We start from the raw sequence: 18,073 nt of genomic DNA on the forward strand, positions 1-18,073 counted from the left end.
GTGGATGCAGGATTTCCAGAGCCATCCCAACTCAATTCCAGTTAAAACAAAAAAAACTTAATTTTCAAAAATTTCAAATGTAAACCCAGGAAAATCAGGGCATGGATTACGAATTATAAAGTCAAAAGCAATATGTTAATATCAGAATACTTCTATAGAAGGAGGCTATTACAAAAAGTGGAATGTCTCCAGATCATATGAGCTCCTTAACATTTAAAGTTTTAAATTACGTTATCTTTATAATATCTATTGTATCTGGGAATTCCCTGATGGTTTAGTTAAGACTCCATGCTTCCACTGCAGGGGACATGGGTTTGGTCTCTGGTCAGGAAACTAAGATCCCACAAGCCATGTGGTGTGGCCAAAAGAAAAAAAAAAATATCTACTGTATCTTTTAAGATCAGAACTTTATACATTATAGAAATCTTTCCAAGTCAAGCATAAAGATCTACACCATTTGCTTACATGACTGCATGGTATTCAATGATGTGGGTAAATCACAATTTAAATAATACCTTCATCATTAGATGAATCTTACATGATTGTATGGAAGATTATAAGTTTATTCTAGAAAATAAAATAACTACTAAGAAATAATCATAAGTTCATGTCATTTAAAAAACACTAATAAATTTAAATTGCTTGTCAGTTACATCACTAAAAAAGAACTATATAAAACGTAAGTATTTGGGAAATTTTACTTTTTCTAGCTACTTGAATTAAAGGATTAGAGAAACCAGAGATTTGAACTAGAACATGTGGCAACTGTTTTTGTTCAAAATAACTCTGGATCAGGGAACACTCATATATAGATCAATTATTTATTCCGGGTATCACACTCCTTTTTATTTGTGTGTTTGAATGAGCACACACATCAGGAAAAGGAAAAAGAGACTTAGAAAGTGATCAGTGAACCATTTCTGCCCACTGGACAAATTTAACTTATAGCTCAGACCCTAGAATACTGGATTTTGGGGGAGTACATTCTTAGGTTTTTCTATAAATGAAAAGGCTAACCCAGGTAGTCTCCAAGGCCCCATCTTTGATATGAGAATAGAATCCTCTCCAGAGTAGGAGGTGTGTTCTCTGGTTTTAAAACCTGCTATATATACCATGGGAGCTAAATAACTAGATGATTAAAATCAACTGATGATTAAGTAACAGGTTACCTTGTAACTATTCAGTAAAATGGTTTCCAAATTTAAGAGTATATGTCTTGGGGCTTTCTGCAGACTGGACAGGAGCATATCCTCTGTACTCCACGTGCAAATGATCCTGGAATGAGCCACTGTACCTCTCATGCTTCAGTTTCTCTTTATGAAAAATGTGGATAATCACTGTTCTCAGCTCATTGTGAGAATTAAATGAATTATTACATGTCAAGTGCTTAGAAAAGTGCCTGGCATTTGGGAAGAGCTCAGTAAATTTTAGTTATTATTATTTCTGATACTATATAAGATACTTTTTGAGTGATTCTTAGGTAAACTTTTCATTTTAATACTTATGTCTTTAATCTATTTTTAAAATAATAATTTAAAAACTAGCTAGCATAGCTATCAAACCTATAATTGTACAGATATTAAGGCTTTGAGTCTAAGTTTTAAGGAGTAGATTTAAAGTTTATGTAAAGAAAAACAGTATAGGTAATACACAAAAGCAAAAATGTTCCCAAATTAAAATTTAGGAAATACTGAAACTATACATACCTGCTTATATGAATTTTCACACTTAAAAAGTCCTCTTTGCCTTAAATGGCCTTGGGTGTAAGTTGACACAGATGCAAAAGATATTACATAACCAGTAACCACTGGGTCAGCTGGTAATGGAGAGACTTCAATTATCCAAACATCAGTTGACTTCTCTCTCCATAAAAAATAAAAACTGCGTTTAGACAAAGATCAGGCATGTGTGAAAAACTGTAATGCTGGTACACCGTTAGAAGGTGGCCTTTGTACCCAGTTGGGTGAGTCTAGTGATTTGTTTTAATATAATTCAATTTATTTATTTTTAATTGAAAGATAATTACTTTATAGCATTGTGTTGGTTTCTGCCAAACATCAACATGAATCAGCCACAGGTATACCCGAGTCTAGTGATTTTCGAGAGAAAACTCATGGAATTTTAACAGACTGCTAATCTGACGGCTCTGACCTGCATTATGTGCCTGTGACGCAGCGGAGCCTGGCCAGAGGCACTTCGTTGTTCACAGAGGGAGGGTCCCCGCTGGAGCCAGGCCGAGTCCCTCTCCATCCCTCCCAGCTCGCTGGTCCACCCCACCCTGCGGCCTCAGCTCCGGGCAGGGGCCCCGTTTGGGAGGAGCTCACCCACCTTCATCAGATAAGGTGGGTTACCAGCGGGGTGGAAGCAGGCAGGACGCGAACACCCAACAGCGTTCAACCAGCTTCAGGGCCAGCGGGACTTTCTCAGGACATTAGAAGTCTGTACTTGAAAGACAGCCTTCCTTCTTTGTAAGTTTAGCGTAAACAGAAGTATTCTTTTTAAAAGCCCTCTTGGAGCACTTACTAGAATTCTCGTTGACAATGCCAGCCTCTGGCTGGGCAGAGGGAAGCAGGCGGGAGGGCAGCGAAGAGAAGCCCTGGACAGACCTACCGTCACCGCCACCTGCCTCGGGTACCTTCACAGAACCCAGGCGGCCGGAGCTTCTGCCCAGGTCACACCCACCAGGAGCAGGATTTAAAGCTCCTGCCGTGCCCACAAGGCCATGTTTTAGCCGCACCTGAACCAGAATTCTAAAGGGGAAACAGCTTGTTCCTTGGGAATCAAGTACAGGAAAGCCACAGGCCTCAGAGCTACTCCTACATCACCGGCAGAAGCTCCTTCTAGAAGCACTGGGATGAGGGTGAGGCTGGCGAGGCACCGTGGCTGCAGAATTGAAGGAGGCATTTTCCACTCTCGGGCGGTCTGTGCCTGCCTGCCTCACTCTACTCCCTGCCCTGCTTCTAGAACTTTCACTTCCTGTGAGGTATTTTGTTTTAGTACGAGAGGCCACTCTCTCACAAGAGTCCTGCCTTCATAAATGACGCTTCATAAGTTACTGAACTGGAAGGAAATATTCTAGATTTCAAAGAAACCAAACCTGTAACAGAATTTGATTAGGTTATGGCCTTTTCTTATTATTCCTCCAACAAATAATTCTTTATAGTCCACTCGAATCTGAATTATTTAGACAGGGAACAAACCATTTCTTAAGGTTGTAAATATCTCCTCAGATACACTTGCTTTTGATTCATATCATAAAGGAAAGAAATTATTCAAGGCCCTTTGACAGAGCCCTATGCTGGGCACCAATCTGCTATAAACACACTCTTATATAGTAGTCACATGGATTTATATACAGATAGCAAGAGGTCAGAGAAAAAACATTTACTCAAGAAAGCTGAAGAGGGAATGGAGCCACAGTTTATGCCAGTCAAAAACAAGCAGAGGAGTGTTTTGTGGTAGAGAATGCTACTAAGCTAGAGCCCGAAGAACCAGACTCAAATCACCAAATTTTCTCATCGAGAGGGGATGCAATTCAGTTCTTGTTTTCTGTTTGCCCTGACTCTTGCATACTCTTGTCAAAACTCCCTGGACCAAATTGATAAGTATTTAATCTGAAACTAAATATGCTAAGTTTTAAGCTAAAACTGAATATGGATGGAAAAACATAATCTCCCAAGATTATAAATTGCTATTTCCTGCATGCAGTCAATATTTAGCAAATATTTACCAAGTGTCTACTTTACACAAGGCACTGTGCTGTGGAGAATGTTCAAATAAATGGGCAATTGCTGTCTTAAAATATGGTAGACTGTCTTACTCAATAAGGACATACATAACCAAACATCACATCACACACATAACCAAAATAAAATGGAGAAGTTCCACAGGAGAGCTACAAAGACCTGCAGCAGAAGTATAGTTTTCCAGCTGGAATCCTGCACTCAGTTTAAAGAGGTTAATTTATTTCCCTTTAGTTTCCTCATCTATAAAAGGAGGATAATAGTAGTACCTTTTCATAAAGTTGTGGAGAGGATTAAATGCGATAATAGACAAAAGCAGTTTAAATGAATGCCTAGTACCTAAGTGTGTGCGTGTGAATGCTAAGTCCCTTCAATCACGTCTGATTCTGTGTAGCACCAAGGGCTGCAGCCTACATGGTTCTCTGTCCATGGCATCTCCCAGGCAAGAATAATGGAGTGGGCTGCTAGGCCCTCCTTCAGGGGAATCTTCCCGACAGGGATCGAACCCATGTCTCTTACATCTCCTGCACTGGCAGGCAGGTTCTTTACCACTAGCGCCATCTGGGAAGCCCCAAATACATAAGTAATACCCAGTAAATGTTAGTTAAAAAGTGAAGTCACTCAGTCATGTACGACCCTTTGCGACCCCATGGACTGTAGCCCGCCAGGCTCCTCTGTCCATGGGATTTTCCAGGCAAGAGTCCTGGAGTGGGTTGCCATTTCCTTCTCCAGAAGGAAATTGCTATTATTATGGAAGTTCATAGGATTAAGTGGTTGATTTGACTTCAGAGAAGGAATGGACACTGAGAGATGAAGTGGGGCAGGAGAAAGAAAGAGGAAGGAGAAAAGAGAGGGATGAGAAGGAAGGAAATCTTTAAAAAAAAACCTGTTTTTGGCTGTACTGCATGGCATGTGGGATCTTAATTTCTCAACCAGGATTGAACCCCCCTCCCCAGCCCCAGCCTGCATTAGAAGCATGGACTGCCGGACTGCCAGGAGAAGTCCCAAGAAATACCCTTGATATAGGAAGTAGTTCAATTTGGCTGGAGTGGAAAGTTCCTTAATGAAATGGTGGTGTGCCATGCAGTTCAGAGCACCACTGTACAATGTAAATCACTTAACTTTTTTCTACTAATTTCTCATCATCCCCAGTCATGTCCTAGAATATCAATACAGTTAAAAAGTAGATCAAATATTATTATTAACATAGATATGTAGTGAGCCCAATTAATCATAACTGGGTAGATTAACCCAAGCATCAGGGTCCAAAAATCATATGGGCTTTCCCTGACCCTTTCTGGAAGGAATCTGCCAAGTCTGAAAAAGTATTAACTCTTAACTCTAAGAATCAGAAAACAAGTTTCAAGCCAGGTTAAAGGCACTCCAGGCCTCAACTTCCTCTTAATAAAATGTTTGCCACTATTAGTTCAGAATGGATGGACAGAAGAAATACTAAAATGGTGGGAAGGCCTTTCTAGGAAGGGAAAAAGCTTGCCAGCCTCCTGGGGTTGATAGGAGACACAAATGCAATAACGAATGTGAAAGCATGTTACACGATAAGCATTAGATGAAACACAAGGTATTTTTCCTGCAGATCACACAGAAAGGAAAGAACTGCAGATGAGACAGGGGTGGTATGTGGCGAAAAGAATCGGGCTTTGTAGTCAGGACTTCTTAGATCTGAACCTTGTCAGATCCTGTCTCTGTGGCCCGTGAACTGCGACGCTGCTTTTGTGGTCTTGCTAGGATACTGTCAGACAGGCAGCGTGACTGTTTCCCCTCACTTGCTACAGCCACTTAGAAGCACGTGCAGGATCCAATTACATTTCAGAAATACTCAGTTTCATCTTGTTTTTTCAAACCTTACTTCCCGTTTTTGGGTCATTCTGATTTCCTTTTTTTTAAGTCCCTCAGATCCTCCCTGTCTGCCACCTTTCCCCCCTTTTTTTTAAATAAATGAGGCATAGCCTAAAAATTAATAATTTTACCTGTTCCATCAGGCCCCACCCCCTGTGATCCCTAAACAGAATCTCCTGGACTTCTCTGCCTGTCCTGCTCTTTGGAAGTGCTCAACAGATGGTTATTAAATTAATATTGAAAAGTTCATGATTTAACTGGCAAATATCAGAAACACTCAAATGTTGTTAGCCAAACCTAGGCCCAATAAAAGCTAAACTTTATTATAGGTTTGCAGGACATTTTTCATAACAGTAATATTTTTAACAGGTTGAACAAATTCTAATTTTCTACATTTATCTGCATGTAATATATCATTTACATTCTTGTGAAATTAGTTTGGCAAGTATTATTTCTATTTTACATGAGGAAAGCAGGCCCCCGTTGTTTGTCATTCCATGGTGTGGCAAAGCCACATTAGAACCAGGCCTTCCCTTCTGACCCAATGCACCTTCCAATCTGGCACACTGCCTCTGGGGAATTCTGCAAATGGGCTTCCACTTACATTTTTTAAACAATATGTAAATGAATTGACAATGGGAATGTCTGCCAAAAAACCAAATATTAATATAACTAACATATCCATCAATCTATGTTTAAAATGTAGGCTTCATCAAATACTTAAAAAAAAAAATGGATCTATTGTGGAGGGCACTGTATTCCTATCCAACCTCAAGTCAAATTAGTTCTCCACAGGACCTATACTTCCTGGAGAAGGAAATGGCCAGCACTCCAGTACTCTTGCCTGGAGAATCCCATGGACAGAGGAGCCTGGCAGGCTGCAGTCTATGGGGTTGCAAGATTCGGAGACGACTTAGCGACTAAACCAACCAACGAACCAGTACCTATACTTAAATATGATTATAAACGGAGTCTCTATGTGGAGGGCAAAGAAAAGAAGCAAATGTCACAGAACGTGCAATGTAGTCTTTATTCCAGGTACTCTAAAAAGCTATAGATGGGAGTGGCCCCCTCTGCCTCCTGCTCCCCCCATCACACTCAGTCCAAGGGACGCTTCTGATTACCACGTGTCAAAAGCCCACGTTATTTACTCTTATTTCAGATACAGGTTAAATATGGTTAAGAAAATCCGTTGGCTTTTACGATCCCTGGGTCTTGATGATAAGCATTAACACCTTGCTAATACTTTTGCTTTCCACGAATAAGTCAACGAAGAAAAAGGAAGTAGTTAATCTCTTAAAAGTAGCTTATCTTTGATCAGCGCTATCAGTAATTACAGGATGACTAGCACAACCTTTGAGAAACAGACGGTTGAGTACAAAAGTGTCCAAAGGGCACTTCGGGCTTGGCCGACCCAAGCGCGAAGGCCAGGCGGGACGGAGCTGGGGGTGTTCAGTGACCAGTGTGCAAAGTCACCGACTGCTTGTCCACACCCACCCCCAACTTGGCGCAGAACGGGGCGGCGGCCAGACAGGCAGGCCCCTCGCTCGCAGTGGCCGAGACAGCCCGTCCGCCGCCCCGGGGGTGGACGGGGCTGGGCAGTGACCTTGAGAGCCCCTCCGCCGTCCGGAGGAGGCTCGGGGTACACACGGGACTGGGTAGCGGCGTGACAGCCTCCAGGCAGAGCGGAGAAGGCTAGCGGCGGCCGCGGCGCGGGGGCAGAGACGGTGTCCCCCTCCGCGGTCCCGGGCGGCTCTGCGGTGCGCGCGGGTTGGGGGCCGGCGGCGCGGGCGCCCCGGGAGCCTCCAGGGCCGCACCGGCGCCGGGGCTCGGCTCAAGGTGGGCAGCAGTTGGGGGCCCGCGGGCGGCGGGCGGGCGGCGGGCCCTACCTCCTCGGTGACCGTGGGGCAGTAGGAGATGAGCACGAGCGTGGTGAGCATGTTGATGGCGAGGCCCAGGAGGGTGATGGAGTTGGGGGCCATCCACAGCGGGATCCACTGGAGCAGCCAGGTCCAGTAGAGCTGCAGCGGCGGCTCGAGCAGCGAGACGCCCGCCGCGCTGTAGCGGTGCTCCTCCAGCCGCCGCAGCTGCGCCGCGCTCAGCGGCTCGGTCAGCGCCTTCAGCCAGCGCGGCGCCGGCCTGGCCCCGGCGCCCGCCGCCATGGCCGCCTGCCGGCCCCGCGGCTGCGAGCGAGCGCAGCCCGCGCGGGGCTCCAGGGCGGGGACAGGTGGAGGGAGGGGCTCGCGGGCCCGGGCCTGCGCCGGCCGGGTGGGACTCGCCGGTCCGGCCCGCGGCCGAGGTCGAGGTCAGGCCGGGCCGCCCGTGTCCCGGGGGCCCCCGCCCCTAGAGCCGCCGGCCGTGGCGGGCGGGGCCTGGGGTGCGCGGAGAGGGGGCGGGGCCGCCCCGCGAGGGGTCCGGCCGGCGCGACCGGTCCGCGCAGGCCGCCGGGTCACCGCGGGGGTTCCACCGACCGTCACTTTCTCATTGGCGCACGAAGGGCCCAGACTCCCGCAAGATCCCGATGCACCTGCCTCTAAGGTCCGATTCTTCTCCCGGGACCGCTGGTGACGCTCCCCGGAGGGAAGTCTCGCCCGCGGGACAGTTAGTAGCGGGTTCCTCTAACTCTTGGGCTATGCATAGTTCGGTTCTCCTCTTTGGCGAACGCCCTCGTCTTCAGCCACACTGAAGGACGCCGCTGCCTGCAGACCCGGCGTCGGCGGGATACTGTGTGAGAACATGATTTTTGCCCATCTTGGGTCACCGGTTTGAGGGCCCCATCCGTTGGCCCCTAGAGAGGTCCTGTTTGATAAACGTACGGGCATAGGTCTTCCTTCCAACCCCCAGGGCTGGGGCCTTGGCCGTGTATTAGCTCTAGAGAACCCTCACTTTCCGGTTCAGAGATCAAGGTTCAGGGTTCAGATTCCAAGGTATTGGAACTACCAATCAGGATTTAGAAACACCGTCTAACAAGGGGACTGAATGGTTGGAACCCAAATGCCTATTTTTTCAGAGCAGCCCATACCGATAACCTTGTCTTTTTTTTTAACACACACCGTTCCCCCCGAAGACAAGGATCCGGGTGGTACCTTCCACTGCCCGCCACACAATGGCAGTTCACCAGCCCCTTACCTCACAATGCACTCTTTAGACCGGGGACGGCCTGTCATAAACATATCATTTTGCACAACCAGAGACAAGCCTGCCACATGCCTTTTCTTCACCTCAGGGTTCTTACCGGTAGGCACTTCTCTAAGACACTGAACTAACTCAGAAGCTGCTTAGTTACAGTCATGTTGGGCAGTGGTTATCAGCAGGTACAGTTTGTCGGGCAGATGCCACCACAACACCTTGGAGATGGGCTAACAAACTACTACCCAGCCCACCAGCTGTTCCCATACAGCTTATAAACTACAGATGGTTTTTAGACTTTAAATGATTAAAAAAAGAATTTTTTCCTGTGATGCAAAATAACATGAAATTCATATTTCAGTGCCACTAATAAAGCCATGTTTATGCCTTATATACTATTTATGACTGCTTTCATGCTCCAAGGGCAAATTTCAGTGGTTATGACAGAGACCATATAGCCTGAAAAGACTACAATATTGACTGACTAGCTTTTTACTGAAAAAAATTTGGCAATCCCTTCTTTAGAATAGGAGGGTGTCTGTAGACAAAATCATGCATTGAATATCCATTTCCTAGTCTCTTATGTGAAAAATGATACAAATGCAGGAAAGGAATCAGAATGATAGAGATTCATTCTTAACTTTGGTGGGGTTTTTGTACAGTAAATTTGGAGATACCTATCTTTTAACTTGGCAGGGTCACAAATGAGTCAAGGAAAAATCCTTTTCCAGTTTAATAAGTTTAACTGTGTTACAGATAATTTTAACTATAGATCAAAAAACATCATAAAGAGAATGAAAGGGCAAGCTGGGAAAAGGTATTTCCTTCAAATAAAATCCATATTGAAGAGTACCCAGATCATATAAAGAATTTCCCGGTGGTCCAGTGGTTGGGACTCTGTGCCTTCAATGCAGACGGCTCAGGTTTGATCCCTGGTCATGGAACTAAGATCCCACATGCTGTGCAGTGCAGCCAAAAGCTGTTTTAAAAAATAAAGAAACACATTTACCATACCCCACAGTTCTTTCTTTAAAAAAAAAAAAGGAATTATCTTACTAAATTTACTAAAATCAATGATGCATTCTCTTGCCAGGAAGACTTTGGTAAAGTCCAGCCTCCCTAGCTTGGCATTCAAAAGCTCAATCTTTCTTTCCAGACTTATTTCCCAAGTGTCTCTTCCCTCGCTCTTCTCCCTAATCTCATGTTCCAGCTTCATGGGTCCATTAGGTATTCCCAAGTACACCCAGTACTTCCTCATGCCCCACTTTGCTTCCTGGGCTTGGGGAGTACCCTCCACCTCTCATCACCCCCAAAACACTGCTCATTAGGCAAGGCTCAGCTTAAATTCTGCCTTCTCTGAAATGGCCTCTCAGATTCTTCCAGTTTGATCTCTCCTGCTTCTACAGAGTCCTTTATACCTTGTAATCCAGTCTGCCTTGAGGCACTTGTTTATGTCCTGATCTCCTTCTTGTCCAGCTTGGAGTACAAGGACTGTATCCTTGCACTGTGTTCCTCAGTCCTTGGTACCGAGTAGATATCCATACATTTAAAACCTTTTTGTTTTGAAATAATAGGGTCACAGAAAGTTGCAAAAATTGTACAGAGACATTCCTTGTACTCTTCAGCCAGCCTTTCCCAATAGTAATGTCTTACATTATCCTCAGTACAAGAGATATCCATAAGTTTTTATTTGGTGGTTTATCTTGGTTTAACTACAAGTTCTTTTTGTGTAACTTGCAATCATATTTCAAATCTTCTTCCTCAGCATCTAGATCAAATTTCCACAAAATGTTCTGGTCTCATGTAGCCAGATTAAGTGTAAAATAACTGCATCAAAAAGCCCCTAAATTTCATTGGTTTGGAAATGCACATGTTGCAATCAAAAAATCACCTGGCTAGATTTTCAGTGTAGCAGAATTTTATCTTTCAGGGAGTCAAGTTATGTGTGTAAGTGTTCAGAGCTTTGGACCCACAGGCTGGAGTATTTATGAAGATTAGTATAGGACTGTGGTATAAATCCTTGCCTTTTCTCATTTATGTGCTCTGGTTTAATTTGTTTTTATAGTTCTGTACTTTGTGACTCTAAAGTCCAACTTTTATAGAACCATGGCACCTTACAAAATACATGAGTGGACACAAAGTCTTCAATAATAGATTGACAAAAACTTTTGCTGTCTTCTCTAGAAATGCTTAATTGCTGGATCAAGATCAGAAAAGCAGATTTCACAATAGAATCCCTGAGATGTTGTAATTGTGTTTTTTTTGTCTGATATTTCAAAAGCAATTTATGGTTGGAAACTGATTTTCCTCAGAGACACAGTTCTTAGCGGTCTGTCCTATTTATATCCTTTAACTGTTTTTTATTTATTATTGTTTTCTGAGTTCTCATCCCACTGCTTTAAAATGTTTTCCATGGTATGATTTGAGGAGCATTGGAGCGAATCTCCTTCCTCAAAAATTCCTTCTTCAGCAATCTATGGTAAAGCCGCACAATGAGTTATTCCTGTCTTTGGATTGGGGCTTTTAGGATAAGCAGGTAGGTCAGATTTCCATGTTAGGTTAGGTCGTTATCAGAAACACCTTAGGAGCAATGCTTTTCAGAAAGTCTTTCCTCTGAGACAGCTGAGAGAGAATGACTCCAAACAAATAGCCATGCCAGGAACTTGTGAGAGACAGCTGGAGCCGCCTGCCCCAACACAGACGAGCACACGAATCACCTGGCGATCCTGTGATGAGGCAGCTTCTAAGTTAGTGAATCTGGAGAGAGAGTGCAGGGAAGGTTTTCAGTCCTAAGGAGCTCCCAGGTAATGCTGATGCTGCTGGAAACCAGACCCCGTGTTGAGTCATAAGGGGCTGACGGATATTCAGTCTTAGAAGGCTTGGGTGGAGGCATGGCTTGGAGCAGGCCCCAGGTGAAAAGGGGATGGAGCAGAATGAGGAGAAACAGGGCTGTGGAAAATTTAAGGATGAGAAAGACCAGGTTGGCTCACTTAATTTTGGTTAAACGGTGCTTTCCAGGACAAAGAAGGGATATATAGATAGATTAACTTTTTCTATTTTATATTACATATGTGTATTAAGGGCTTCCCTCATGGTCCAGATGGTAAAGAATCTGCCTGCAATGCAGGAGACCGCATTCAGTCCCTGGGTCAGGTAGATCCCCTGGAGAAGAAAATGGCAACCCACTCCAGTATTCTTGCCTGGAGAATTCCATGGACAGAGGAGTCCGGCGCGCTACAGTCCATGGGGTCACTAAGAGATGGATACAGCTGAGCAACTAATACGCATGTGTATTAAACTGATTATATAATACCATCTACAGTGGAATTGAGATCTATTTTGTTGGTTGGTCATTGTTTCATTTGTTTTGTTTTTTGTAGCATGCAGGATCTTATTTGCCCTACCAGGGATCGAACCCATGCCCCCGTGCAGTGGAAATGCAGAGTCCTAACCACTAGACGACTGGGAGAGTCCCGGTTGTTCATTGTTGATGAGGTATTTCATTATACTGTGCTTTCCAGACTGGGATACATTTAGCTCCCTGACATGACTGGAATGACATCCATTTGAAGATCTGGGAAGAAAACATAGTTTTCCGTTTAATAAATGCATATATCATGGAGAAGAAGGTAACCTGGATAAACTCTAGCGAATAAGCAAGTGAGGGTTGTGGCAGTAGCTTCAGGCTGGGCTCTCACATTCTGTCCACCATTTTCCTTTTTTCTGCCAAGAGGAGGGCCGTTGAGTGGGACAGGGTGAAGAGCCCATGCCTGAGATAATCCCAGTGAAGCACAGAAACAGGTGCTCTTCTCTTTCTGTTGTTGATTTTCTCATTTCCGTTTCCTCTTTCCTTAGTTCCTTGCCTGGTGTGGTGGCTACTGGCTTCATTTCTGTCTCGTTGCTCTTGACTGCCCTTCCTTCTGTACAGATGTTAATGTGTTTGTCTGTGCTGCTTTCCTCCCTCCTACTTGACAATGATCCTGGGTCTTGGCCTTTGATGAGCCCATCCTAGCCACACCCTCCTGGTCTCTCCATCACTGTTGCTTAACTTCTTCAGGGAGTGGAGTTACTAAAGACTGTGGGTCAGAGTCCATGCTGGCCACTATGAAGACTTGACATTTATGGAAAGATTCTTAGAACAACTTGTCTCACTAATGAACTCTTGATTCTACTGCAAGACAATGTTCCTTGAACCCTAACTGTGAGCTCTTATAGTCAGCTCTTTGCAACCCTATGGACTGTAGTCCACCAGGCTCCTCTGTCCATGGGATTCTCCAGGCAAGAATACTGGAGTGGCTTGCCATGCCCTTCTCCAGAGGATCTTCCTGACCCAGGGATCAAACCCACATCTCTTCCATCTCCTGCATTGGCAGGCAGGTTCTTTACCACTAGCGCCACCTGGGAAGCCATGAGCTATTAAGAAGCCATAAGCTATTAAGTACATAAAAATAACCCCACATAGAGAGGCTCTGCCCCTTCTTGGCAACCTCCACCATTACCCCACCTGCCTCCAACTCAGCGGTACTGCCCTGCGCAGGAATGAGAACTGAATTTTCAGTGACCCCCGCAGTGGACACGCAGGAATGAGGCTGGGATGATCAGCCCAGGGGCACTTCATCCCATATCCTGCAGGGGATACATTATTTGGCTCTCTAGTGCTTAGAATTTTCCAAATGACCACATGACTTCAAATCAGCTTTGGTTTATTTTGAAACATGGCTCCCTTCCAAACACTCCTCGTCCCAGTTGTCCAAAAGGGACGCCTGCAGAGTTGGAAGCGTGGCTCCTTTCTTTGTCACAGTGTTGCTGGTAACTCCTGTTTATTTTTCCTTTCTTCTTTGTGTTTTTTCCCATTAACTTAAAAAATATTAAGCCAACATTTTTAAATTTGTGTGTAATGTCTTTAAGATATTTTCTTGGTCTCCAAGACTAGGATGAAGGTGAGAGGAGAGCACTCTAAGGAGGAAATCTCTTGCCTGTGTAAGTGCTTACCTACAAAGAACAGAAAGATTTCTCTAAAGCTATTGCTTGAGAGAAAAAGAAGCTATGGTCAATCACGCACTTGAGAGCAAAGTTTTTGCCTTTAAAGACAAGAGTCCACCAGTGCCCCAAGCCGCATGCTGAGTGAGCCCTTTGGGAGTGTTTAACTCCTGCCACCTGCCTGGTCTTTTGTCCCTAGCAATCAACTCCAGATAGAGGAAAAATGTTTATCTAGGCCAAAGGTTTCTCAAGTCAGGGTATTTAGGGACAGAAAGAGATCATCAGCTGAGTTTAAAAGGGTGATTGCTGCCCTTAGAATCAGGAGAATTGGTCATCCCATTAGTGGGTTTGTTTCTCTAATCCAGTCGAAGTTATTAAAATTCAATTATTGATACAAAAGTGAAGGTGAAATTCGCTCAGTTGTGTCTGACTCTTTGAGACCCCATGGAGTATACAGTCCATGGAATTCTCCAGGCCAGAATACTGCAATGGTAGCCTTTCCCTTCTCCAGGGTATCTTCCCAATTCAGGGATCAAACCCAGGTTTCCCACATTGCAGGCGGATTCTTTACCAGCTGAGCCACAAAGGAATGTTATAAATACCTACGCATAGCAAGCAGCCGACTCTTTGGTGCAAGGATGGTAATAAAGGCAGAGCTCAGTTTAGAGTCAAGGAATGTTATGAGAGGGTTGGTGAGAAGACTGTCTGGTTTTCTTACTCCTCATTCTACTCCTGGGCTTCCCTCGTAGCTCAGTCAGTAAGAATCTGCCTGCAGTGCAGGAGACCCAGGTTCGGTTCCTGGGTCGGGGAGATCCCCTTGAGAAGGAAATGGCAACCCACTCCAGTATTCTTGCCTGGAGAATCCCATGGACAGAGAAGCCTGGCAGGCCACAGTCCATGGGGTCGCAAGAGTCGGACAGGACTTAGCAACTAAACAACGAGACAATTCTACTCCTGCTCCTACTCCTAGGAAAAGAAAGCCAAATTGGTGTTTCCAGGATTCCATTCAGAGGAACTGAAGTGAGGAAGGAGATGGGTGGTCAGGCCTGGAGTCAGGAGAGAACTGGTGATAGTGGAGAGGTAAGAGTGATGGTGTGTAGTAGAGGAGGGGGAAGAAGGGACACAGGAAAGGGAACAAAGGTGGCTGGGGGCCAGCTGACCCCTCATTTTTATAGCTCATATACATGAATATTTAGAAGTTATAAATCTAATGCATGGTTAATAAAATGGTTGTATCTTTCAGTTTTCTGAGGGGGATATCCTCATAATGACCTGGAAGTCTAGATTTTAAAAAAAATTAACCTTATTAAATCATGACAACTGAGTACACGTCCTTATTTGTATTTATTCATTTATTTATTTGTCTGGGCTGCACAGCATGCAGGATCTTAGTTCCCTGACCAGGGATCGAACCTGCGCCCTCTGCAGCAGAAGCATGATGTCACAACCACTGGATCACCAGAGAAGCCCCAGAAGGCTGATTGCATGTTGGGTCTTCAGTTTAAAGATACTTGCCAGGATGTTGAGGCGCCCCGCCAGGCTCAGGCCCCCCTGTGCTTTCCACCCTGCTGCCCCCTGCACCAAGAGGGGCTCAGATGCACACACACAGATGCCCTGCCTCATGTGCAGCCTCAGTCACACCCTCCACACCCCGACTCCCTGAAAAATAAGCATCTCTAGGCTCAGAGGGTAAAGAATTCGCCTGCAGTGCAGGAGACCTGGGTTCGATCCCTGGGTCAGGAAGATCCCCTGGAGAAGGAAATGGCAACTCACTCCAGTATTCTTGCCTGGAGAATCCCATGAACAGAGGAGCCCTCACGGGCTCCAGTCCATGGGATCACAAAGAGACGGACTCGACTGAGTAACTTCACTTCACTAGGCCACCCATTGTGCCTCAGGATATATATGCTGGTCACTTCATTCTTCCTTGGGGGTAGAAAAGGAAAAGGCCCACAAAGTCCTTAAAACTGGATCTGGGTGCAGGCTACAGGAAGGGAAGAAGGTTTGTAAGGCTTTAGGTATGCACACCCCCTTGGGTCTATGGCCTCCCTGCTTTGTGGAGGAAGATACGGCTGGAGGAGGGTCAGAGGGAGAGGCTTGAGCATAGAGGGTCCTCTTGCCCAGGTTCAAGTCTAATACTAAGTGGTAGAACTGTCCAGTCTCCCCACAAAGAACATGTGTCAAAGTAGCAGGTAAAGGGAATTCTGTGGTGGTCCAGTGATTAGGACACAATGCTTTCACTGCCAGAGGCCTGGGTTCTGTCCCTGGTCAGGAAACTAAGGTTCCGCAAGCAGATGGTGTGGCCAAAATATATATATATATATATATATATGTGTGTGTGTGTGTGTATATATATATATATATATATATATATATATAGCAGGTAAATAGCTATAAATAGTGTGTGTAAATAGTAAATAGTGTGTGTGTGTGTGTGTGTGTATATATATATATATATATATATATATATATATATAGCAGGTAAATAGCCAAGCTCTGGCCTTGGAGGTCAAAAGACCGAGGCCCACACTTGTCAGGAAGTTTCCGTGTCACTTGTCCTTGGCTGGACTATACTGGCTTGGACCATGGGCATCTCTGCCATCACCAGTGTAACCTGAAGACCAGAGGCCTTTCCTTCTCTCCATCTTCTAGGCACCGAGAAAGAGTCAGTTCACCCAGACCCAGAAGGAAGACAAAGAGATCTTCTCAATCTCTCTGGCTAGTGGGGAGATTAGAGTCATATTTGATTTAGAAAAATAAAATCCTGTGGCATGTCCTGCATGCCATCCTAATGTGATATATACATTGATAATAACAATTACCTAAATACATTATTTGACTTCTGAATCCTTATAGTATTCTCTTACACCTACAGTCTTCCCTGTTTATGTGCTTCCCTTTGATTACCTGTCTTGTACGTTATAAATTTCTTGAAGGCAAGAAGTGGCTTATTTCTCACTGAATTCCTAGCTGAGTCCAAAACAGTGCCATGCACACATCAGACATTCAAAAACTCATTCACTGAGCTAATGAGAATGTTTCAGGTGTCAATTTAAATATGAGTGGTTAAGCAGTATAGTACTGACACAAATACAGAAATATAGATCAGTGGAACAGAATAGAAAGCCCAGAAATAAGCTCATGCACTTATGGTCAATTAATCTATGACAAAGGAGGCAAGACTATACAATGCAGAAAAGACAGTCTCTTCAATGAGCAGTGCTGGGAAAACTAGAAAGCTATATGTACAAGAATGAAATTAGTACATTTTCTAACACCATACACAAAAATAAACTCAAAATGGATCAAAGACCTAAATATAAGACTGGGCACCACAGGCAGAACACATTGTTGACATAAATAGCAGCAATATCTTCTTTGACCCACCTCCTAGAGTAATGAATTTACATTAAAATTAAAATTTCATTTTAATGAAGTTAAAAACAAAAACAAATGGGCCCTACTTAAACTTAAAAGCTTCAGCATAGTAAAGGAAACCATAAACCAAATGAAAGCCAACCCACAGAATGGGGGGAAATACTTGCAAATGAAGTGACCGACAAGGGATTCATCTCCAAAATATTCAAACAGCTCATGCATCTCAATATCAACAAAGAAATAACCCAATGAAAAATGGGCAGAAGGTCTAAATAGACATTTCTCCAAAGAAGACATACAAATGGCTAACAAGCACATAATAGGATGCTCAACATCACTAATTATCAGAGAAATAAATGCAAATCAAAACTGTAAGAAGGTATTGTCTTAAACCAGTTAGAATAACCATCATCAAAAAGTCCACAAGCCATAAATGCTGGGGAGGGTGTGGAGAAAAAGGAACCCTCTTACACTGTTGGTAGGAATGTAAATTGGTCCAACCACTATGGAGAACAGTAAGGAGGTTCCTTAAAAAACTGAAAATAGAACTATCATATGATCCAGCAATCCCACTCCTGGGTACATATCTGAGCATGCCCCCTAATGTTCATTGCAGCATTATTTGCAAGAGCCAAGACATAGAAGGAAACTAAATGTCCATAAACAGAGAAATGCATAAAGAAGTGGCGGTATATACATGCAATGGAATATTACTCAGCCACAAAAAAGGGATAAAATAATGCTATTTGCAGCAACATGGATGGGCCTAGTAATTATCATACCAAGTTAAGTAAATAAGACAAATATCATATGGTATGACTTGCATGTGGAATCTAATTTTTAAAAATGATACAAATGAACTATTTACAAAACAGATATAGACTTACAGATATCAAAACCAAACTTATGATTATCAAGAGGGAACTATCAGGAGGGTGTGGGGAGGGATCAATCAGGGGTTTGGGATTAACATACACACCCTATAT

General features: G+C 44.1%; 1 protein-coding gene across 2 annotated transcripts in view; it reads right to left on the reverse strand.

Annotated features, from left to right (window-relative positions):
• The window catches only part of CHPT1 (choline phosphotransferase 1), a 29,728-nt gene extending 21,734 nt beyond the window's left edge, over positions 1 to 7,994 (reverse strand). The window contains exon 1 of one of the 2 annotated variants that reach the window (XM_043881384.1): positions 7,490 to 7,994. In XM_043881384.1, the coding sequence (XP_043737319.1) occupies positions 7,490 to 7,762 (273 nt within the window). In that variant the 5' untranslated portion in view covers positions 7,763 to 7,994. The remainder of the gene's footprint in view (positions 1 to 7,489) is intronic. The other variant, XM_043881385.1, reaches the window with a different exon arrangement.
• Positions 7,995 to 18,073: the final 10,079 nt, after the last annotated feature.

This window comes from Cervus elaphus, chromosome 22 (genome assembly GCF_910594005.1).
Source record: "Cervus elaphus chromosome 22, mCerEla1.1, whole genome shotgun sequence".
Taxonomy (NCBI): domain Eukaryota; kingdom Metazoa; phylum Chordata; class Mammalia; order Artiodactyla; family Cervidae; genus Cervus; species Cervus elaphus.